This window comes from Cervus canadensis, chromosome 18 (genome assembly GCF_019320065.1).
Source record: "Cervus canadensis isolate Bull #8, Minnesota chromosome 18, ASM1932006v1, whole genome shotgun sequence".
NCBI classification, from domain to species: Eukaryota; Metazoa; Chordata; class Mammalia; order Artiodactyla; family Cervidae; genus Cervus; species Cervus canadensis.
In genome coordinates this window covers 14,444,211-14,466,969 of record NC_057403.1, presented here as the reverse complement: position 1 = coordinate 14,466,969, position 22,759 = coordinate 14,444,211, and the positions used below count along the sequence as shown (strand labels likewise).

The 22,759-nt window shown below is 54.6% G+C and overlaps 1 protein-coding gene across 3 annotated transcripts; it reads left to right on the top strand.

The window, feature by feature from the left end:
• Nucleotides 1-70: 70 nt before the first annotated feature.
• PRKCG (protein kinase C gamma) lies at nucleotides 71-22,727 on the top strand. 3 transcript variants are annotated; one of them, XM_043435002.1, is made up of 20 exons: nucleotides 1,891-1,987; nucleotides 3,112-3,255; nucleotides 3,351-3,558; nucleotides 3,923-3,954; nucleotides 4,952-5,034; nucleotides 9,142-9,253; nucleotides 9,413-9,544; nucleotides 10,308-10,464; nucleotides 11,081-11,215; nucleotides 11,553-11,640; nucleotides 12,173-12,202; nucleotides 15,661-15,813; nucleotides 16,124-16,312; nucleotides 17,308-17,399; nucleotides 17,491-17,553; nucleotides 17,670-17,808; nucleotides 18,807-18,887; nucleotides 19,981-20,088; nucleotides 21,585-21,725; nucleotides 21,822-22,727. In XM_043435002.1, exons 3-20 carry the CDS (start codon nucleotides 3,389-3,391, stop codon nucleotides 22,008-22,010), a joined length of 2,094 nt encoding a protein of 697 aa, XP_043290937.1. In that variant the 5' UTR covers nucleotides 1,891-1,987; nucleotides 3,112-3,255; nucleotides 3,351-3,388; the 3' UTR covers nucleotides 22,011-22,727. The 3 variants fall into 3 exon arrangements, with proteins under 3 accessions (XP_043290938.1, XP_043290936.1, XP_043290937.1); XM_043435003.1 differs by lacking the exons at nucleotides 1,891-1,987; nucleotides 3,112-3,255 and adding an exon at nucleotides 71-1,453; XM_043435001.1 differs by lacking the exon at nucleotides 3,112-3,255 and having other exon boundaries at nucleotides 1,843-1,987.
• The last annotated feature ends 32 nt before the right edge of the window (nucleotides 22,728-22,759 follow it).

Below are 22,759 nucleotides of genomic sequence, written 5' to 3'. Positions count from 1 at the left end.
AGGAGAAAGAGGCTGGGATCAAAACAACCTTGGCCTCATCAGAAAAGGAGTGAGTCCAGATCTTCCAAATTTCTCCCTCAAATGAAGAGAGCTAATTAGGATAGACACGAACAAGATTTCTCCCTCTTTAGGGCTTGCCTGATGGTTCAGTGGTTGGGAATCCACCTGCCAATGCAGGGGAAGCAGTTTCTATTCCTGGTCTAGGAAGATTCCACATGCCACGGAGCACCTAGGTCCCTCTGCCATGACTACTGAGCCCGTTCTCTGCAGCGAGAGAAGCCCCTGCAATGAGGAGCCCATGCACTGCAGCGAAGAGTAGCCCCTGCTCCCGGCAACTAGAAAGTTTGAGCGCATCGACAAAGACCCAGCACAGCCAAAAAGAATTTGTAAAAAAGAATTTTTAAAGAACAAAGATCCCTCTTTGGAGTCCTACAAGCATTTGAGAAATACCGTGTCTTATTCCGATTGCAGCAGAACCCAAGCACCACTTCTTACTATCTCCCCTCTCAGTCATCAAACACTGTATTCTTCCTAAATCCGACAGAGGATGAGATGGTTGGATGGCATCACTGACTCAAAGAACAGAGTTTGAGCCAACTCCTGGAGATAGTGAAGGACAGGGAAGCCTGGCATGCTGCAGTTCATGGGGTCGCAAAGAGTCGGACACGACTTAGCAACTGAACAACAACAACAAAATTCTATTTATATCTGTCACATTCTCCAAGCTCCTTTAGTTTTGCTTCACCCAAGCTACTGTTCAAGCCTCCTCCTTGGACTACCCTACCTGCAGCCCACCTTGACCCAGAAGGGTGCCTTGCTTTCAACATCCGGATCTGGTCCTGTCCTCCTCTGCTCAAATTCTTCCATATCCCACTCCACACTGCCCAAAGGTAACATCAAAGCCCCTGTCAAGGCTTTCAGTGTCTGACCCTCCCTGTATTCCCACTCTCAGCTCCATTTTACCCTCAGTTGTAAGCTCCCTGACACACATGGTTAACAGAACACTTCCAAGATCAAATGAGTTACTCCTGCCACGAATCTCTGTCCCACAGGTTTGTCAGATTTCTCCAGGACTATCAAAAATACATGTGACATGACTTGGGGGGAAATTCAAGGATCGTGCAACCCATTTTCTCCACCTACAGCCGCAAAAGCAATTGGGAAGAGATACTGCAAAAGAGGGAAGGGTCCCGCTGGAGGCGGGGGAGGGCTATCTAGAGCAGGCTTACGCCCTTTGGGGGAGGAAAAGCCTCGTTTCGGTCTCTGCACTGTCCACCCTGGAATTCCAGGGGACCTAAATCAATCCCCACCTTCTCGAACGGCGCCTCTCTCCCCACCCCACGCTTGACCCTCTTCTGGAATGCACCAGAACAGCTGTAGGACCAAGGGTGATATGCTGGCGATTCGAGAAGAACCCAAGCCGAACTGGAACAGAGCGTGGTGGGGTTCCTAGGTACGTTTTCGGGGCCACCCCCCGCCCCCTATCCTCTATCCTGGGGGACGGCGGACGCCTGGAAGGGCTGGAAAGCCAGTGGCCCCCACGTTTGGGGGTTTAGTGCTCGGATTCGCTCACGCCCCGACTAGGCTTTCAGAAGCGGACCTCGACCCCCGCCGAGTCCCAGGGAACGTGCAGTGGGCGTCTCGCGTCCCCGGGCTCGCCGCAGCGCCACGCCCTGTTTCGCGGGGCATGCCGGGAGAGAAAGTTCTCAGCCGCGATGCCAGGACAGCCGATCCGCAGACTCAGACTACAAGTCCCAGAGCGCATTGCACCTCGCAGCCCCGGCCCGGTCGTGGTTGCCCTTGGCAACAGAGCCTGTCTCTCCTCCCCTCCCACCCACAACGAGCCGGAACTGGGAAGCGCTTGCGAGCAGGGGGAGGGACAGGCTGCCACCAGAGAGAGGCAGAGACCCTGGGCAGAGGCCCAGGAAACCTGACCGGGCCAAACGTTCGGAGAGATCCTCCCAACCCCAGGACGGAGATGCCCAGGGTATTTCAGAGCCGGGGGTGGGGAAAGACTGAATCAGTAAGAGACGTGGAGGGAGGGAAAGACCTTCCACCCACCCCCCGTCCCCGAGCTGAGAGGGATTCACAGAGACAGAGAGACATACAGAGTGAGTGAAGAAGGGACAAAGATAGAGCTGGAGAGGGGAGAAGGAAAGGGAGAGAGATCAACTTCAATATTCAGAGAGGGACCCCCAGCGATGGAGAGAGACTCACAGAGTCAGAGAGTGGTCAGAGAGGAACGGAGAGGGACAGAGAGAAAGCATCTGCAAAGACCAGGGGAGAGAAATGCAAAGAACCAGAAAGAAGAGAACATAGAGAATGAGGCAGGGAGACAGACACAGTTTGACTCTCAAAGAGAAACACACGGGGGGAAGGGGAAACAGAGATCCATAGAGACAGAGACAGGGAGGGAGAAGGAGAGATTCAGGGAGACAGACTTTGGAGTGAGAGAGAGAGACACCCCAAGACCCGGGAGGGGGGTGGTCCACAGGGGGAGTGAGAAACAGCTGGAGACACACAGCGAAGAAAAGAGAGAAATAAAGACAGAAATTCTCAGAGACAAGAAAAGGAGCCCAGACCCACCCAGAAAGTCAGAGAAAGCTGGAAATACAGGGAGAGGAACAGAGGCCGAGGGAAAGGGACACTCCCGGAGGGAGACACAGACGTACAAAAATCACAAGAAGCCCAGAGGGAGACTTGGGTGACATCCGAAAAAGTGAGACGCCGAGACTCCCTCCTGCTCACCGTTGGATCTCAGCACCAACACAAAGTTTGTGCAATGAAACGGGGAGACCCCTCAGACGGAGACCCTAGGGGAGTTGCGGTGGACTCACAGGAGTCGCCGCGGCACCCTGGAGGGGGTCGGAAGACGGGGCGGCGCGGCAGATTGGGGAGGGGGCAGGGCACAGAAGAGAGGGTGCCCCCCCCACCTTCACCCGGCCTCCGGAGTGGGTGTGCGGACGTGTGTGTGTGTGTGTGTGTGTTGGAGACGGGGGGCATAGTCCCTGGGCTCTCCAGGAGGGTGGGGGGGAGACGCCTTTAAGCCGAAACCCCGCCCCTCGGTCGTCATGGCAACGCCTCCCCCCGCCCGGGGCTCCCACATTTCAGCAGGTGCCGGAGCCGGAGCTCCCACCACCGCCGCCGCCCGTGCCTCCGGCTCTTCCGCGCCCGTGCTCTCGGCTCTCGCTCCCCCTGGCGGAGCCGGCGCGCCCCGAGGCTCCGCTCCCGGCCCCGCGCGCTCGGCTCCTAGAGGTGCCTCGCCCCTCTCACTCCCACCGCGGCATCTCCCGCCGGCTCTTCTGTCCTGCCGAGCCTCCGGCTAGTCGCCCTTCCACCTGTTTCCCCAGATAGGCAGGATCCCGGTCCCTGCTACGTTCCTGGGGCCATGTCCGGCCTGGGCCCCGGCGGAGGCGATTCAGAGGGCGGACCCCGGCCCCTGTTTTGCAGAAAGGGGGCTCTGAGGCAGAAGGTGGTCCATGAGGTCAAGAGCCACAAGTTCACCGCTCGTTTCTTCAAGCAGCCGACCTTCTGCAGCCACTGCACTGACTTCATATGGTGAGGGAGGGGGCTGGGGCCCCGGGGGATGGGGTCCCCTGATGAGCAGAAAAGAAGGGGCAGCGGCCCTGGCTCCTGGCCCCCGGCTGGGCACGGGTTAGAGGCCGGCACTCCAGGGTCAGAAAGAGGGAGGCAGGCGTCCTGGCCTTCCGGGTCCGAAGGAAGGGGCTGGGGGCCTGGGCTCCTGGGTCTGAGAGAAGAGGGACACGGACGAGGGGGGCAGGATTTCGGGGTCCTGGGAAGAGGAGGCTAGCTGGGGGTCCGACAGGAGGCGGGTGGGAGTACGCGGGCCTCCCACGATCCGCAGAGGCGAGGGGGTCCAGCACCCTGTTCTGCACTGACCCCAGATCCTTGACTCTCACAGGGGGATTGGAAAACAGGGTCTGCAATGTCAAGGTAAGAGCTGGGGACCTGGACTCCTGGGACCCTCGGGAGGGTGGAGGCTGGGGACCCGCAGCCTAGGCTGCTTGACACACGTGTTCGCTGGTCCCCAGAGAGGCGCGGGGGAGCCCGGGGCGGGGGGTGTGGCAGAGACACTGCCTGCAGTGGGGGGGGGAAGCTCTGACGGCGGGGCCACCGCGGAGGTGGCACTGGGGGCCCCTCCCTCGGCCGGCTCCAGGTGGGGACAGATATTTGGAGAATCTGTTGCCATGGGAACAGGGAGATTTGGGAAAGGGGAGCTGAAGGGGGGGCTGGAGATGCAAAGTCAGAGCCCCCCCCCCAGGCTGCCGTTGCCATGACAACAACACCCGTCCTAGGAAGGGGCAGGCCGGGTGGGGTCACCGATGGGCGGGTGGGGGCTGGGTGGGGCCGGCAGATATGGGGGCCGGGGGAGGGGGGGCGAGTCCTAAAGTACCAGCTGCTACTGCCGAGAGCAGAGTGAGTCAGGGAGGGGGGCAGGCCGTCGGCGTCGCCCCCAGACTCACTTCTGCCCAAGTTGATGCTCTCTGTTCTGTTGAAGGACCTCTCTGTGTCTCCTCCCTTCTAGTCTGCCTGCCTCTCTCTTCACTTTCTAATCTCTGTCCCTGGATCCTGCTTTCTCTCTCTGTCTCCCTCTCTTGCCCTCTCTCTATCTCCCTCTCTCTCTCTCTCTGTCTCTCTGCCTCTCTATCTCTGTCTCCGGCTCTGGCTGTGTGTAGACACTGGGTGCTCTGTGTTTCTCTGTTTCCGTGACTCTCTGCATCTCTGTTTCTTTCTTTGGATCTTAGAATTTCTGTCTCTCGGTGTCTCTCTCTCTCTCTCTGCATGTCAAGGTCTCTTTGCTTTTCTCTGTATCGAACCCTATGGAGATCCCTCTCTCCAGGGTTTCTTTCTGTCTGGGTCTTCCCTCCTTCTGATTTTCTGTCCACTGGGGTCTCTCTCCGCTCTGGGTTTCTATGATTTTTGCCTTCAGTCTGCAGTTTTGTGGTTCATCGACGATGCCACGAATTTGTGACCTTCGAGTGTCCAGGCGCTGGGAAGGGCCCCCAGACGGACGTGAGTGCCCGGACACCTGGTTCTCCCTCCTCGGGCCGTGCCCCCGCCCTCACCCCCTCGGCGTCCGTCCCAATTTCTCCTGCTATTTTTAAGGCTGGGAGGGGAGGGGGGCTGGAGAGATAGGGAGAGCTGGTCTGGCCCAGATTCCCTGCCCTTGGCCTGGAAAGGGGGAATGAGAGGGGACCGAGACTGGCTGGGGACCCAGGTGGGGGACAGAGAGGAGGCCGGGTGAGGGGACTTCGGTGCTGGAGGAGCTCGGCTGTGATCCAGGAGCTAAGAAATTCAGAAAACAGAAGGATGAGGGGCAGAGAGACAGAGAGAGGGAAATTGATGCAAGCACTGAGATCCTGAGATAAGACAGAGAAAGAGAGCCCAGAGATGCAGAAAAAAAGAGACCCAGGCAGATTGGGGGAGGGGGAGAAAGCAAGAGCAGTGGAACAGAGTCAGCGACACTGGGAGGAAAGAAAAGGGAACCTAGAAGGACTGAGAGACAAACTCAGAGACAGAGGGGCAGACACTCAGAAAGGGAAACTAGAATAGAAAATGGTAGATTCAGGGAACTGCTTAGCAGGTACTGAGAGAGGGAAGCCCGAGAGATCCTGTCATATACACGCACACACATATGTGCATTTATAGATGCCCCCTCTGTATGTGCCATGCACATACATATATTTGCATACACAGACACCCGTGTGCACACACATATGTATGAATATTGTATATGCACACACACACAAATTTCCCCATGTTGCACACACATATGTGCATGCACACATCCCTCGTGTACGCACACACAGATACACACAACCATTCTCTCCCTCCTCTCCACCCCCAACATCAAGGGGCTAACAAGAACTGTCCACCCTGCATGCCCACCCCCGATCCCTCCTTCACTCTCTGTCTGGCCCTGGGGCTCCTCTCTGTGAGCCTCAGTTTCACCCTCTGTAAAGTGGGGCTGACCATCTAGTGCTGACCTGGAGAACTTTCCGGCATGATGAAAGCATTCTGTATCTTTGTCATCCAGCTGCCAACCACCATAGCTAGCCATCAAGGGACGGAAGTTTAAAATCCTGCTTGGTTTAGTCACTAATTTGTGTCAGGCTCTTTGCGACCCCATGTACTGTAACCCGCCAGGCTTCTCTGTCCATGGGATTCTCCAGGCAAGAATACTGGAGTGGGTTGCCATTTTCTTCTCCAAAAAATCCTGCTTAATTTTAATTAATACATAGCCACCTGTAGGATTTCCCTCATCCAATGGTTGACTCCACAGTCCCACTGGAGATGGCACAGGTTCAGTCCCTGGTCAGGGAACTAAGATCCCACATGCCATGCGGAACAGCCCAAAAAAAAGAAACAGCCGCCTATAGTTAGGGCTACCGTGTGGGATAGGCATCAATCTAGACGCCCCCAGGCTTGTTTTGACAGTTCAGTGAAGTCAGGCAGCATGAGACTAGCCCAGGGTTTGACACAGAGTTGGAGATGGTTTTATGGTTAGCAGATGGAGAAAGAGGCGGGTTGAGAAAGAGAGAGAGCACACCACGGAAGTCCATGAGGCATTCTGCCAGCTTGTCAGGTCAAGAAAACTGAAGTTTAGAAGATGCGACTTCTGAGAACATAGATTGAGCTCCACTATCTCCCAGCACCTGTATGTATTATGATTTGCTGCCTCACCCGCCCACTGCCACCACCACCAAACACTCCATCTGATTTGCCCAAGGCTCATTCCATGTACTTAACAGGGATCTTGTACATAGCATAAGAATGAATCTTCTCAACAGCTTATAAAGTTAGGTATTGTTCCTGTCCCCATCTAACGGAGGTTCTTGGGCCAGGACACCTGGGCTTGAGTCCCACCTCCACCGTGTGTTGGTTCTGTGACCTTCCAGAAGTTAATTTACCTCTCTGCACCTCTGGAGTTCCTTGTCTGTAAAATGGGGTTTAATAGCCATGCCCTCATCTGATAGGATTGTTTTAAGAACTGAATGAGGCAACTCCTTGGGTATGAATACCTGGTATGTAGTGAAAGACAAAATACTAATTATTATCACTGTAAAATTGTTACTATTATTGGTGAGGAAATGAAGGGAAATAGTGCAGACAAGGCCTTTCCTCTCTATCTGGCTTTCTTTTTTCTCTGTGAAGCATTAAGCTTTTATTCTTGTCAGCAACACAGATCAAGGGCTTAAGAAGTGCTCAGGGCTCCAGACGCATGATTGCATTCCGTCTGCACAAGAACCCTTTCAGGGAGGTCTCACAGTCCCATTTTATGGCGAGGCTCCCTGAACTTCTCGAAAGGGTGGTGTGGGGGAAGGTCACACAGCTGGGTCATGGGCAGAGTCAAAATTTAGACCCTAATCTTCCAAATTGGAACCCCAGTTCTGGCTCCCTTTTTAATGGCTACTTTCACCCTGAGAATAACCACAGCAGCTCCCTTGTCAGGTACCCTGCTGGGAATTTTCACCCACAGCATCTCATTTCATGTGGCAGGAACACTGGAAGCTCGGGTCAGCTAAAGGTCTTTAGAGGTTCAGAGAATGCAACTGCCAACACCTTTCCTCACCCAAGTACCATTCAATCCCCGCTGAACTTCTAAATAAAATCCTAAGAAGGTCTTGAATTTTCACCCTATAAAACTCTTACAGTGCACTCATAGAAAATCGAACCCGGGTCTCCAGCATTGCAGGCAGATTCTTTACCATCTGAGCCACCAAGGAAGCCCCAAAGTGTTCGTCACTCATTTGTGTCTGACTCTTTCCGACCCCATGGATGGTAGCCCACCAGGCTCCTCTGTCCATGGAATTCTCCAGACAAGAATAATGCAGTGGGTAGCTATTCCTGTCTCCAAGGGATCTCCCCAACCCACAAATCAAATCCGGGTCTCCTGCACTGCAGGCAGATTCTTTACTTTTGGAGCCACCAAGGAAGCCCGCTTAGAAAAATGCAAATATCAAATTTTTTCGTACTCAGACATTGCTGAGGGTGGAAGGAGGAATGCTTTTCCTGGTGTCTTAAATTCATGCTTAATTGGAATTGAGCTATGAGCACTGCTTCAAGATATAGATTGTTTATTTCCATTGGGCAGATAAAGACACTAAGGCTCAAAATCGGGCGTGTACCTGAAATCACACAACTGGGGAATGGCCCAGCTCTTGATTAAACCCAGGGCTGTGTGGGGACTGCAATAAAATCACCAGTAACAACCACGGCAGTAATGACAGCACTAACACTGCCGAGCACGTTTGACCAGACCCTGCTGTGTGGTTCACACTTAACCTTTGGGATACCTGGGTCCCTAAAACTGAGAGGGCATAGTCTCCATCCCACACGCGGCTCAGAGAAGGCTGGTCGTCACTAGCCAGACATTGAAAGAGGCTGACCGTGAATGATCCGGGGTTCGTGGTGGCCCACAAGTCCTTAGAGAACAGCTTGTGGAAGACTATGGGGTAGGGACTGTGGACCTTGGAAGCCTCCACTTCCTTCAGATTCTTCCCAAATTTCCACCTTGTTGGTACAACCTTCCCTGATCACCCTATTTCACATTTCAATCCCCCCCACCCGACCCCTGACGGTGCGCATCCCTGCTCCATCTTTGTCCAGACCATCTGTATCCATACCTCATACTATATATTCTGAGATCGTTTTTATGGGGACTAGTTTTTAAAGTCTTTATGGAATTTTGTCACAATATTGCTTCTGCTTATGTTTTGATTTTTTGGCCCCAAGGCATGTGGGTCTTAGCCGCCCCGCCAGGGATGGAACAGGTACCCGCTGCACTGGAAGGCAGAGTCTTAACCACTGCACCACCAGGGAAGGCCCTATATATTTTATTTGTCGTGTTCATCTTCTGTCTCCCTCCACCAGAAAGTAAAGTCCACACGGACTGCAGTTTTTATTGGTTTTGCTCAGGGTCTCAGTCCTCGCACCAAGAAAAGTGCCAGGCACGCAGTAGGTGCTCCATAAATACTGGAGAGTGAATGGGTGAGGCGGACCAGCAGGAAGACTGGGAGAGCAGGGCTGAAGAGGAAGAGTGGGGAGGGGCGGTGCTTGTTCAGGACGCCCTCCGGCCCCCTCTTCTGACCAACTCCTCCCGACCGCCCCCCACCCCAGGATCCCCGGAACAAGCACAAGTTCCGTCTTCACAGCTACAGCAGCCCCACCTTCTGCGACCACTGTGGCTCCCTGCTCTACGGACTGGTGCACCAGGGCATGAAGTGTTCTTGTGAGTCTGCGAACCCGGCACTTCGGGGCCCCTGCAAAAGCGCAGAGTAACGCAAGTGGTGGTGGGGAGTGGGGGGGAGCATGGAGGAAGGGAAGTGGAGTCTGGAGTTAAAGGCGGGACCCGCAGTCCCACCTCCCAGTTCTGTCCCACCCGCACCAGGCTGCGAGATGAACGTGCACCGGCGCTGTGTGCGCAGCGTGCCCTCTCTGTGCGGCGTGGACCACACAGAGCGCCGGGGACGCCTGCAGCTGGAGATCCGGGCGCCCACTTCCGATGAGATCCACGTCACGGGTGAGACCCCGCCTCCTCCCCTGGCCCCGCCCCCTTCATCCCAGGGACTGGGTCGAGTCCACACGAGCTGCCCGCCCACTCTCACCGACCCAGGGAAGCCACGCCCCCTCACAAAGGTCACGCCCGCACCGCTGACCCCGCCTGCACCGGCTGAGCGCCACCCGGCCATGCCCCTTTCCTCTCGAGGCCCCTGGTCTCCAGCCTTGCTTCTCCTGATGGCTGTTCTAGGCATCAAGGTCCTGGGGGTGGAGGTGGGTGCGGACGAGAGAAGAACTGGTCCCAAGGGAGGTTCCGGTTTATTACATGGCTTCCCAAGTGGCACAGGAGACATAAGAGACCCGGGTTCCATCCCTGGGTTGAGAAGATCCCCTGGAGGAGGGCATGGCAACCCACTCCAGTATTCTTGCCTGGAGAATCTCATGGTCAGAGGAACCTGGCGGGCTACAGTCCATGGGGTAGCAGAGTCGGACACGACGGAAGTGATTTAGCATGCACGCCCTGGTGATATGGCCAGGATCCTAAGGGAGCCAGGGACTTTGGGTTTGATTTCTGGGTCACTGGCTGGGGAAAGGGCTTCATGCCCCATCTTCTGGGTACTGGAGAAGTAAAAGATTTTTTTAAAAGGGAAGAAAAGGAAACAAAAAACATGGGTCATGGAAGAGGAAGTAGAGAGATTGGAATTTGTGACTGTTGGCTGGGGGAAGGCTCCCGGGCCTCTCCCTGGATCTTAACTCCATCTGCCCTCCTTCATCTCCCCCCTCAGTTGGTGAGGCCCGGAACCTCATCCCAATGGACCCCAATGGTCTCTCCGATCCCTATGTGAAGCTGAAGCTCATCCCAGACCCTCGGAATTTGACCAAACAGAAGACCCGCACGGTGAAAGCCACGCTAAACCCTGTGTGGAACGAGACCTTTGTGTTGTGAGTCTCGGGTGCAGGGGAGGCCCGGTGATGACTGACAGAGAACGGTCTGAGAGTCCTAGTGGCCCACAAGACTGCAGAGAGCAGGTGGTAGGATAGGAGGAGGCCCGCAAAGGGAGAAGAAGGCGGTGGGAGGAGAAAATGAAGCGACTGAGAAAGAGGGATGGAGACCCAGAAGGTGACCGTTTTAGAGTTAAGACAAGAGATCAGAGAGATTAGACAGACCCCGAGACTCAGAGGAAGAAACATAAAGCCAGGAGAGACACAGACGGCACGGGGCGGGGTGTGATAGGTGGGCGGCAGGAAGAGAAAGAGAAGCCAGCTGAGAGAAAGACAGAAGGACGGTTCTGGAGGGAGAATAGGGGAGAGATCCGGAGAGAAAAGCCCAGAGGCACGGATGTGAAAGACCAGGAGGGGGACTGAGAGAGCGCTCTAGGTCGACTTCGGGCCCAGGTGGGGAGAGGGACCCTCTTCGGGAGGACCCGGGGTGGGAAGACCATCCGCAGAGCAGGAAAGAGGCCCCAGCTCAGGAGGCTTATGGGCTCCTGCAGCATTGAGGGTGCGGAGGTCGGGGAGCCACGAGCTGGCCCCTCACTGCGCCCCTCTCTCCCCGCAGCAATCTGAAGCCCGGGGACGTGGAGCGCCGGCTTAGCGTGGAGGTGTGGGACTGGGACCGGACCTCCCGAAACGACTTCATGGGCGCCATGTCCTTCGGCGTCTCGGAGCTGCTCAAGGCGCCGGTGGACGGCTGGTGAGGGGCGGGCGGGGGCGGGGCTCGGCGCCGGCACCCGCGTCTCCTTCCCCTGGGGTGTGGTCTCTCTCCTTCCGCAGCCGGCATCCGCGCCTCCTTTCCCGGGCATGTGTTCTCTCTCCTCCCGGACGGACGCCGTCCTCTCGGCCTCCCTGGGCTGTTTTATCCTCCCCCACCCCCGTCCCTCTCTTCTTATCTCACTCTTTCTCTCGTTCTCTCTGTCTCTTCCCCCCTTCTGATGTCTCTGCCTCTCCCTTGGGTGTCCCCCCACCCCCACCCCATCCGTCTTCCCAACCCCCCCCCCGCCACCCCGCTCTGGTCTCCGTCTGTACGTCAGGTACAAGTTACTGAACCAGGAGGAGGGCGAGTATTACAATGTGCCGGTGGCTGACGCCGACAACTGCAACCTCCTCCAGAAGTTCGAGGTACCCAGACCCTGGCTTCCCCGGCCCATCCCAGCCCCGGGGAGCGCAGCCTCCCACAGTTCAGAGCCGGCCTTCCCCAGACTCCATCACTGCTTGCCCACTGGTCTGGGGACGAAAATTCCCAGGAGACCCTGGAGTTCTTTCTGCTTTTCTAAGGGACTGCTGGGAATTGGAAGTCCTATCCATCCAGGACTTCCCAGGTGGCGCTAGTGGTAAAGAACCCTCCTGCCAATGCAGGAAACACAGGAGAGGCGGGTTCAATCCTGTGTTGGGAAGATCGCCTGGAGGAGGACAAGGCAACAGACTCCAGTATTCTTGCCTGGAGAACCCCATGGACAGAAGAGCCTGGTGGGCTACAGTCCATGGGGTCGCTAAGAGTCAGACACAACTGAAGCTAACTAACACACTAAACTAACACACATGCACACAAATCCATCCCTATGGCTTGGGGATCTGGGGGCCCCCACCCCCTGCTTTAGGGCCATCGCCTGCCTCTCCCAGGAGGCTCTGACTCTGATTTCTTTTCCCCCAGGCCTGTAACTACCCTCTGGAACTATACGAGGTGAGAAGAGTCAGAGGCTTGGGTTGGAGGCAGCTTCATTCCCGTGGTTTGTATCTGTCCCTGACACATCTCATCCCTCTCATATCTGTCTGCATTGCCACACGCATGGGTGGAGAGCATACCATACCTAGGGGCAGGTCTTGTGTTTGCTGAGTAATCTGCGTTCTCTGGAGGTCAGTCTGACCCTCAGGCAATTCCCTAAGGTAGGGACAGCATCACAGATTCCTTAGATTCAGGGATGCTGAGAGGCTCTGGGGCCCTCTAGCTATCAATTCTGGGTCCCGTGTTTCTGGCATTCCATGGACTGCGGGGCCTGGCTCTGGAATTCTGTGGTCTGTCATTCCAGGCCTGTGGGTCTCGGATTCTGTGGTTACACTTCTGTTTCTTCCTGGCACTGAAGAAGGAGCAGAGCTCTAGGAGATGTAGGTCCAAAATAGGGTTCTCTCTGCCACCTGCAGCTCCTGAGGCAAGTGTTTTTATGCTGATCACATTGCAGTCTTCATTTCTATTGTTGGGGGATGGTAGGAGGTGCACAGCGGATGGGAGGATCCCAGTACACTTGGGGAACTTCCATCGTGCCCCAACTCCCCTCTGGGCTGAATCAACCTTGGGGAGCAAAGGTCAGGATCCCCAGCTGGGGCCGTACCCAGCCTCTGTGATCTGTGTTTAATGACTTGTGGGGAACCATGGCCTCAGGCGCCCTGCCAGCCAAGCCATGTATGTATGAAGTGAAGTCTTCCAACTGGCCTGGGATGGGCCCCAAATCCCCCACCCCCACCCCCAGCTCCCCACCCCACTGTGCGCCTCTCCATAAGGCTGCCAGTAGTGTCTGTCATCCCACCCCGGGAAGATTCAGGAAAGGGGCTCTCGCAGACCCAGGCCCTTCTCTGTTCCTGACTTTGTGGGTGTGTCCCCCCTGGAGTGGCCCCTAAGGACCCACTCTTGTTGGATGAGGACTGGGCAGGGCCGCCCCCAGAACAGGGCCAGCCCGTGAGCTGGAAAAGTCAAAGGCGTCTGAGGAATTCCCAAGGGCGTGGTGTGTCTGGGGCACTTTCAGTTTCACAGGTTTCCTGCCCAGCACAATCCCTGGGTCAGGGAGATCCCCATGCAGAAGGACATGGCAGCCCACTCCAGTATTCTTGCCTGGGAAATCCTGTGGACAGGGGAGCCTGGTGGGCTCCAATCCCTGGGGTCACAAGAGTCGAACATGACTTAGCGACTAAACTACCAGGGCACCCAAGAAGCACAGAGGTTAACCCAGTCTGGCAGGGGCCGGGGGAGGTGATCAGGGAGGACTTTCCTGAGGAAGTGACACCTGAATTGCTCCTTGACTTTTTCTGTCCATTTCTCACTGTGGCCTTTCTCTCCTCCATTGGTTTTTGGTTTGGTTTGTTTTTTTTTTTTTCACTTTCTGAACACCTATTTCCTGAAGTTTTACATAAGTCAAGCCCTATTCTGGGAGTAGAATCAGGCCATACCCTGGGGAGCTCCTCTTTCAATGAAAGTTACAGATAGGGAAGGAATGTATTTGATCAGGGAGATGGCCTCGGACACTGGGGAGTCCTAAACCTCCAGCAGGACCTGAGAAAGTCAGAGAAAAACTTCAACAGGAAGTACAGGATTCCCTGGGTAAAGGAAAAGGAGGACAGATTTCCAGACCAAGGAAGGAACACGTGCCCTCTTTCTCTCTTTCTTCCCTGTTGGCTCAGACAGTAAAGAATCTGTCTTGCAATGCAGGGGATGTAGGTTTGACCCCTGGGTGGGAAAGATCCCCTGGAGAAGAGAAAGGCAAGCTCACTCCAGTATTCTTCCCTGCAGAATTCTACGGACAGAGAAGTCTGGCAAGCTACAGTCCACAGGGTCCCAAAGAATCAGCTATGACTGAGTGACTAACACTTTCACTCTGTCATTTCTTCTTTCAAAACAAACATTTTTACTTGAGCCCTCTGTGTGCCAGGCATAGTTCTAATCACTGGGGATATAGCAGCAAACAAGAAGAGAGGGGGAAAAAATACACTCCTGCCCTCCTGGGAGGAAGACATTAAACAAAATAAAGGCACTGATGATCCTGTGTTAGACAATGATGAATGACTATGGAGAAAAACAAACGCTAAAGATAGGGAGTGCTGTTTTGTGAGACTTTACAATAAGCAGGGAAGGCTTCACCGAGAAAGTGACCACTGGGCAAAGAGATAAAGGAGATGAAATAGCCGTAAGGATAGCTCAGAGCCTTCCCAATGGAGGGAAGGTCACGTGCAAAGGCCCTGAGGTGGGAGCAGGCCAGCTATGTCTGGGTTCAATCCCTGGTCAGGGAACTAGATCCCACATGCTGCAGCTTAGACCCAGCGCAGCTAAATACGTTCATTTTTTAAATAAGTAAATAGACCAAGTGAGATGGGAGGGCACTGGAGGTGGCCCGAGATGGTTTTGATTCAGAGAAGAGGACTGCCTCTGTGTTGAGAACTGACAGTAGGAGGAGGAAGAAGGCATCATGGAGGTCCAGAGGTGAGTTGCCGGCAGCTCGGCCGAGGGAGGTAATTACGGTAAGAGCGTTCAGGTTCTGAATGTGCTCTGAAGTTAGAAGTTCAGGACCTGCATTCAGCACTCGACTCCAGACCCAAGCCGCCTGCTGGGTGATGGTGGAGAAGCACAAAGGAGGGAGAGACAGTCTCTGGCATTAATGAGTTTTGATTTCTGGCTCTGCTTTTTACCTGCTGTGTGGCTTTGGGCAAGTTGCTTACCTTCTCTAAGATGGGAGATCGGGTGGTGGCGCTGATGGGGAGGATTGATGGCATATAGTAAGCTGTCTAAGTGCTAGCTGAATACTAAACTCTCCAGGCAAGTGTGCTGAGTCTCTTCAGTCGTGTCTGACACTTTGAGACCGAAGCCTGCCAGGCTCTTCTGTCCGTGGGATTCTCCAGGCAAGAATCCTGGAGTGGGTTGCCATGCCCTCCTCCAGGGGATCTTCCTGACCCAGGGAGTGAACCCACATCTCTGATGTCTCCTGCATTGTCAGGCAGCTTCTTTACCACTAGTGCCACCTGCGAAGTCCAGTGTTAACCGTTCAGTCGTGTCCAACTCTTTGGGAACCCATGGACTGTATCCGCCAGACTCCTCTGTCCATGGGGTTCTCCAGGCAAGAATACTGGAGTGGGTTGCCGTTTCCTTCTTCAGGGGATCTTCCTGACCCAGGGATCAAACCCAGGTCTCCTACACTGTAGGCAGATTTTTTACTGTCTGAGCCACAAAGGAAGTCCAGTAAAACCTCCAGGCTATGGGAAATCAGGAAAAGTCCCTAAATCAAAGATGGGTCTGGAAACAGCTTTTTTTCTCTCTCCATCTTCCCATCTCTGTGTGTCTCCGCTTCCCTTTTGTCCTTGGATGCTGTCTCTCTGAGGGGCACCCCCTTATCCCCTTCCAGGGTCTGACTAGCTCTGCATGTCTCCCCTTTCTCACAGAGGGTGCGGACGGGTCCCTCCTCCTCTCCCATCCCCTCCCCGTCCCCCAGTCCCACCGACTCCAAGCGCTGTTTCTTCGGGGCCAGCCCTGGACGACTGCACATCTCGGACTTCAGCTTCCTCATGGTTCTAGGAAAAGGCAGTTTTGGGAAGGTTGGATTCCTGGGGCTCCGGGGGAAAGGGAGGATGTCTGGGGGAGGGGTTGGGTTTCTTAGGAATGAAATCAGAGTCTGGGGAAGGAACTAGGCTTCTGAGCCCCCAAAGATGGCTTGATGGGGCCTCTTGAGTTCCTGGAAAGGAGAGGCCTAAAGATGTGGATACTTGCCCTGAAGGAGTGGCTGGCCACGTCAGGGCATCCGGAGAGTGAGAGGGGGGACCGGCATTCTGTTTCTTTGTTTCCTTGAAAGGGAAGGCTAGGGACCAGCGCTCTGGGTTCCCAGATGGACTAGGCCTCTGTCCCTAGGTGATGCTGGCCGAGCGCCGGGGCTCCGATGAGCTCTACGCCATCAAGATCCTGAAGAAAGACGTGATCGTCCAGGATGACGACGTGGACTGCACCCTGGTGGAGAAACGCGTGCTGGCCCTGGGGGGCCGAGGCCCCGGAGGCCGGCCACACTTCCTCACCCAGCTTCACTCCACCTTCCAGACTCCGGTGCGAAAGGAGGGGGCCCCAGGCTGGCTCAGGGGCCCTGCCTTATCCCTTCCCCCTCAACCCCCCAGATGCATTCGCATTGGCTTTGAGAGTCTGAGTTTGGGGGAGGGCAGAAGAGCCCTGCGGACTCTGAAGGGGCGTGGCTGGCTCCTCAGTGGGTGTGGCCAGCACGCAGGTGGCGTGGAGGGCGTGGCCAGAGGGCTGGGAGCCTGAGTGGGCGTGGCCTGAACTCCCTAGGGGTTGAGTGGGTGTTTCTGGAGTACCGGCTTCTGGAGTAAAAGAGTGCGTGAGTGAGCTTGCCTACAACTGGGCTCTGAGTGATGAGGCTGTCACTCGTGGGTTCTCAGTTAAGGAGTCATCAGAAATAAGGCGTTTCCGAACACTGTGAAATGGGACAACAAGTCAGAACTGTCAGAGGTTAGAGAGGGCGTGACTCTACTTTCAAGAACTCTGAGTGGGCGTAGCCAGCTTCCTGGATTTTTTTTTTTTTTTTAATTAGTATTGGGAATTCCCTTCTGGTCTAGTGGTTAGGACCGCCATGCTTCCACTGCAGGGGGCCTGGGTTCGATCCCTGGTCGGGAATTAAGATTCCCACAAACCGGCAAGGTGCAGCCAAAAATTTAAAAATAATTTAAAAATTAGTATCATTTGCAAGTGAAGCCTGAACAGCTTTGGCCCCTAGCTGGTGGCCAAAACTGCATGTGTGAGTGAGTGGATATGGAAAGAGGTTTCAGTTTGCCTGAGACTTCAAGCAAATGGTGGACCTCAATCTTAAATCCTGGGAAGGGAGGAGGGGAACACCCGACAGTTGAGAGTAACAGAGGATGGAGTGGGTGGAGATTCTGTGATGGCGGGTAGGCGTACACAGTTGCCCTGGATTTCTGATTGCATGGGCCCAGAGCCTTCCACGCTGGACTGGAGTGGGCAGGAATGGACGTTTCCCTCCCCTGATGGATGTATCTTTGCCTCTAAGCCCCTGTCCACCCCCTCCCCAGGACCGCCTATATTTTGTGATGGAGTATGTCACCGGGGGCGACTTGATGTACCACATCCAACAGCTGGGCAAGTTTAAGGAACCCCACGCAGCGTGAGTCTTGGCCAAGAGAGGAGGGTAGGGGGAAAGTGGAAGGGAGCGGTGTCCCGCCTCTGGCCTCCTGACCCCCCGCCCCCTCCTCCAGGTTCTACGCCGCAGAAATCGCCATCGGCCTCTTCTTCCTCCATAACCAGGGCATCATCTATCGGTGAGCAGTCCCGGGCCCTTCAGTGGAGGGAAGGGATTCGAGCTTAACGGCTCCAGGCTGTTAACTCTCTCCCCCTTCCTGCAATTCCTCCCTGCTGCACCCCAACCCACCCGCAGGGACCTGAAACTGGACAACGTGATGCTGGATGCCGAAGGACACATCAAAATCACCGACTTCGGCATGTGTAAGGAGAACGTCTTTCCCGGGAGCACCACTCGAACCTTCTGCGGGACCCCGGACTACATAGCCCCCGAGGTAAGCCCACCTCCCCCGCTCTTAGAGCTCTCCAAGCTCGCTGCGTGGACGTGCCTGGGGGTCTAGTGTTCGTAATGTGGGGACCTGACCCCGGGGTCTTCACGGGAGTCATGGACTGTTCCAACCACCTGAGTGTTGTAAGTGGGCGGGGCTGGGTCTCAAAATAGGCAAAGTGGGCAAGAACTGTGGGTGAATGTTCCGAAAGAGCGGGACCCCCTTTAGGGATTCTGGAGAACAGGACCTGTTACTGGACTGTTCTAAGAAGCTGGGGGAAGAGTCCCAGTGTACTCTGAGGGGGTGGGGCCCATCCTACTAGAACATTAGGCTTGTGGAGGCTGTCCCCTGAATATTTCAAGTGGGCAAGAATCAGCTCTGACTTTGCTGGGGGGTGTGGCTAATGATCGGACTGTATATTATATAAGCAGACTGAGAGCAGGTCCCGACTTTTCTTCTTGGGAGAGGTGGGGTTGATGGTGCTGTCCTGGATCTTTCTTGGTGACTCTGTGCTTCTGCCTGAGTAACCAGCCAGTGGTTTCAAAACATAGCTGCTGGTCAGCATCACCTGGGAAGATTTCGAAAAATACACACAGCTTCCCGCCTCTGACTCTGGTCTGTTGTGGCTGGAATTCTTCAGGGCTGGCGACAGCTATCTTTAACCAGTCAAGAATCTGGTATGTGTCCAGATTTAGGACTCTCTGGGCTCTTGAAGTTCTGACATTGTAAGGAGAGAGTTCAGTTATCTAGATATTCTAGATGCATGGGCGGAACTTGCAACTTAATGCTGAGATCGTCTTTATGTTGGAACCAAAGGAATGTTCTGAGTAGGAAGAATCTGCTTCTCAAATGTTCCAAAGGATGGAGCCAAAGCGTTCTGAGTGTGAAAAGTTTGTGCTGAAAGCATTTAAAGTCGGGTAGGGTTTCCAGGTGGTGAAGCTGGAGGGGCCCACCTTTTCTTAAAACACAAATGACAGTTGCTCACCTTTCTCCCTCCCTGCTAGATCATTGCCTACCAACCCTACGGGAAGTCTGTTGATTGGTGGTCCTTTGGGGTTCTGCTCTACGAGATGTTGGCAGGACAGGTAAGGGACGCTGGGGAGAGGCTGGTTTGGCTAAAGGCAACACAGAAGGGGTGCCACCTGTTACATGGCCTATCTCAGGAGGAGCAGGTCAGGAAGGGATGTCTTTAGGCTGAGTGTAGGAAGCTGTGGGGAGAAGTCCGTCTACTAGAAGAGCGCTCTCCGTGGTTCTGAAACATTGACTTCCCACAGGCTAGGGGTTCTTCCCCCTTTTTGTGTCTTGGACCCCTTTCTGAGAACAATGCTTTTAAACACATGAAATAAGATAATAGCATTACAGAAGAAGTCAATCATATTGAAATCTGGCTAACAAAATGTTAAAGGCTTAATTGAGTCATTTAACCAACTAAATAAATTTAACTTAAACGGGTATTAGAATATGGACTTATATGTGATTTACTACTAATGAATTAAATGGTATTAAATAGTAATATCTCACAAGAATAGGAAGCAGGTAGAAAGGCCTGTCAGTAATTTTAAAGTAGAGATGACTGTTTTGGTTTTTTCCTTTGAGATATCTGCAACCCTTATAAGAAAATATCGGTGATTTCCATCAGTGATAAAGTCGCAACTACTGCTGGGGTTTCTTTCCTAAATTTATAAGGCTGAATTTCAATTTTAGATTCCAAAAAAATAAGAATGCATGTTTTTTTCCCATCCAAATTCAAGGACCCCCCACACACACACACACTCAGTTGTAGAAACAGACTCCCTAGACCCCACAGTAGAATCTTTGTCTGGATACTGCTTTTCCAAATCCAAGAAGACTGGAGGCCACTCATCCAGCCAAGAGAGTGCTTTTACAATTTTTTCCTGCAGTTTTTCTCTCTTCTATTTAAATGACACATTGCCTAATTAACACCTTGCTGATTTACATAGCAGATAAAGAGAGGCAGAGCAGCAAAGAGGTGCAGAGAGCTGAAGCATCTCAGATAGAAAACAAGAGCCTCTGAGAGTGAGAAAGAAATAGCTTTGGCGGTCTGGTCATGTTTTTCTCCAGGAACTGGGGGCGGGGGGAGGGGGTGGCTGGGGCGGGCTCTGCTTGTGGTGGGCAGGTAGTCAGGCCTCTGACTCTTTACCGCCTCTACTTTCTTAGCCACCCTTTGATGGAGAAGACGAGGAGGAGCTGTTTCAAGCCATCATGGAACAAACTGTCACCTACCCCAAGTCACTTTCCCGGGAAGCTGTGGCCATCTGCAAGGGGGTGAGAGCCCCTTGACTCCCAGATTCTCCAGGCCCACAACCCACATGCCCCACGACTGCCATCCAGGACTGCCCACACAGTATCACTGCACATTAGGAAAAGGCTCCCACTCCTCAAGTCGATTTACTCCCATCTGCTGAAAAAGCTTATATAGCACAGAGATCTTGTTAGAACAATCACATCCTGCCTTGCTGCCCCAGGCAGTCCAAGGGCGGCCTCTACCCTGTCCTGGACTCCCCGCCTCTCCCCAGCTCAGGGCAGGCAGCGCTCAGCCGAGTGGGTCGGTCAAACCTAACTCCTGCCACTTTTCCTCCTGCGGGATCTGGGGCAAGTCACTCTGGGAGCCACCGTCTCCTCCTCCGGGGTTGTGGAGTGAAGGCAGGAGAAGGAGCCGAGCCTACAGCAGATGTTAGCAGGCTTCTGCTTCGAGCTCCTGTCTCCATGTCTCTCTGACCACATCTCTCTGGGCTTTTGTCTCATTCCTCTGCCTCCATCTGCACACGATGGGTGTTCTGTGTCGCTGCCTTGTTGTTTGCTTTTTCTGTGTCCTTCGGGGTCTCTGTTCACCTCTTCTGTCTTCTTCCTCCTCTTTCTGGGTCTCTATTACCTTCTCATCCACCCCCCTTCACACACACACACGCACATGCACACGCACACTGGATCTCCATCCTTCTCCTTCTGGGTCTCTCTCATCTTCTTTTTCTGGGTCTATATTACCTTCTCACCAACTCCCCTTCACACACATGCACACGCACACATGCACACGCACACTGGATCTCCATCCTTCTCCTTCTGGGTCTCTCTCGTCTTCTTTTTCTGGGTCTCTATTACCTTCTCACCAACCCCCCTTCACACACACAAACACACACACACATGCACACTGGATCTCTATCCTTCTCCTTCTGGGTCTCTCTCATCTTCTGTTTTGGGGTCTCCATCTTCCCCTTTCTCTGAGTCTCCTCCTTCATATGGGGTCTTCATCCCTCTCTCCGGGTGTTTGTTTCCTGAGTCTCCCCCACCCCTTCCCCTCTCCTCCCTTCTCTCTTCTCCCCGCTGAGTCTTTCCCTCCTTCTGGGTCTCTGTTCCCCCTTTTCTCTGGGTCTTCTCTCTCCCACCTTCTTCTCTTCTGCCACTTTCCCTTTGGGATGTTTTCCCAATCGTCTTCCTCTCTTTCTGGGTTTCTCTGCCACTCAAACCTTCACACCCTGATCTTGCTCGTTTCTTTGTCTGTCCCCGGGTCTCTGGGTTTGAGTTTCATCTACCCCGCCTCATGTATCCCCCCTTCTCCTCTTTCTCTCTCCCTCTCTTCTCCCCCCCCCCCCCCCCCCCCATCTCTGCACCCCACCTCGGTTCATTCTTCTCTTTCTGGATCTCCATGCTTGTCTCTCCCTATTCCTCCTTCCTCGTCTTCCCCCCACCTCCCTGCCCTGTGTTTCTCTGGGCCTCCTTGTCTGGGACTCTGTCTGTCTGTCCGTCTCTCTCTGTGTTCCCTGCAGTTCCTCACCAAGCACCCGGCCAAGCGCCTGGGCTCGGGCCCGGATGGAGAACCCACCATCCGCGCTCACGGCTTTTTCCGCTGGATCGACTGGGACAGGCTGGAACGATTGGAGATCGCGCCTCCGTTCAGACCCCGCCCGGTCAGTGCCCTCCCGGGAACACCACGCTGGCCCCTAAGAGGGTGGACCAGCCTTGCGTTCCGATGCTTCATGGTTCGCTCCCGGTGTTTCCCGCAGTGTGGCCGCAGCGGCGAGAACTTCGACAAGTTCTTCACTCGGGCGGCGCCGGCCTTGACACCCCCTGACCGCCTGGTTCTGGCCAGCATCGACCAGGCCGAGTTCCAGGGCTTCACTTATGTCAACCCGGATTTCGTGCACCCGGATGCCCGCAGCCCCATCAGCCCAACGCCTGTTCCAGTCATGTAATCCCACCTGCCGCCACCAGGCGTCCCCACGGCTCCCTCCTCCGCCCCGGCCTTGGTCCTCGCCTTACCATGCCACCCCCGTTTCCAATCCTAGACCTGGCTCCCCAGCGTTCTGGCCTCTGCCCCGCCCCTCGGGCTCTAACCGCCCCGCCCAAGCGTTCCTGGCATTCCGCACTCCCAGTACGATCTCTAGAGTCTTACCGTGCGCTAGATTCTGCTGCTGTTGAGCCCTAGATTCCGACCTGCCTGAGCGTCCTGGACTCTGTCCCACCAATTTACAGAACCGCCGACACCATCCCAGTTCTTCTTCTTCTTCTTTTTATTTTCGTTTTGTTCTTCCTTCTTCTTCCTGGGAAATAGTCTCATGGGGTGGGCTGTTCTAGACTAGGATTCCAGAACATCCCCCACCTCCGAGGCCCCACCTACCGCCGCTCCAGTTCCGGAGTAAGTGGGAGGCTGTGCCCCCTTGCTCCAGTGCCCCTGTTCTGCGCTCTAGGGATTCCTGGGACGTATGGAAGATACCCCCCCCCCCCAGTCTGTTCTCCTTCAGCTTTCGTCCCAGGCTCCCCCACCCCCAGACCCATCACCGCATGGCTCCTCCAGTCCTGCTTGGAACCCCACCTCTACCCAAATGCCTGCCACTCTTGGGACTCTCTGCGATCCCCTCTTCTGCCCGGCCACAGCTGCTGGAGAATAAATTTGGGATGCTGATGCTCAAGCGTTTGGATGTTTTTCTTCTAAGCTTGGAGA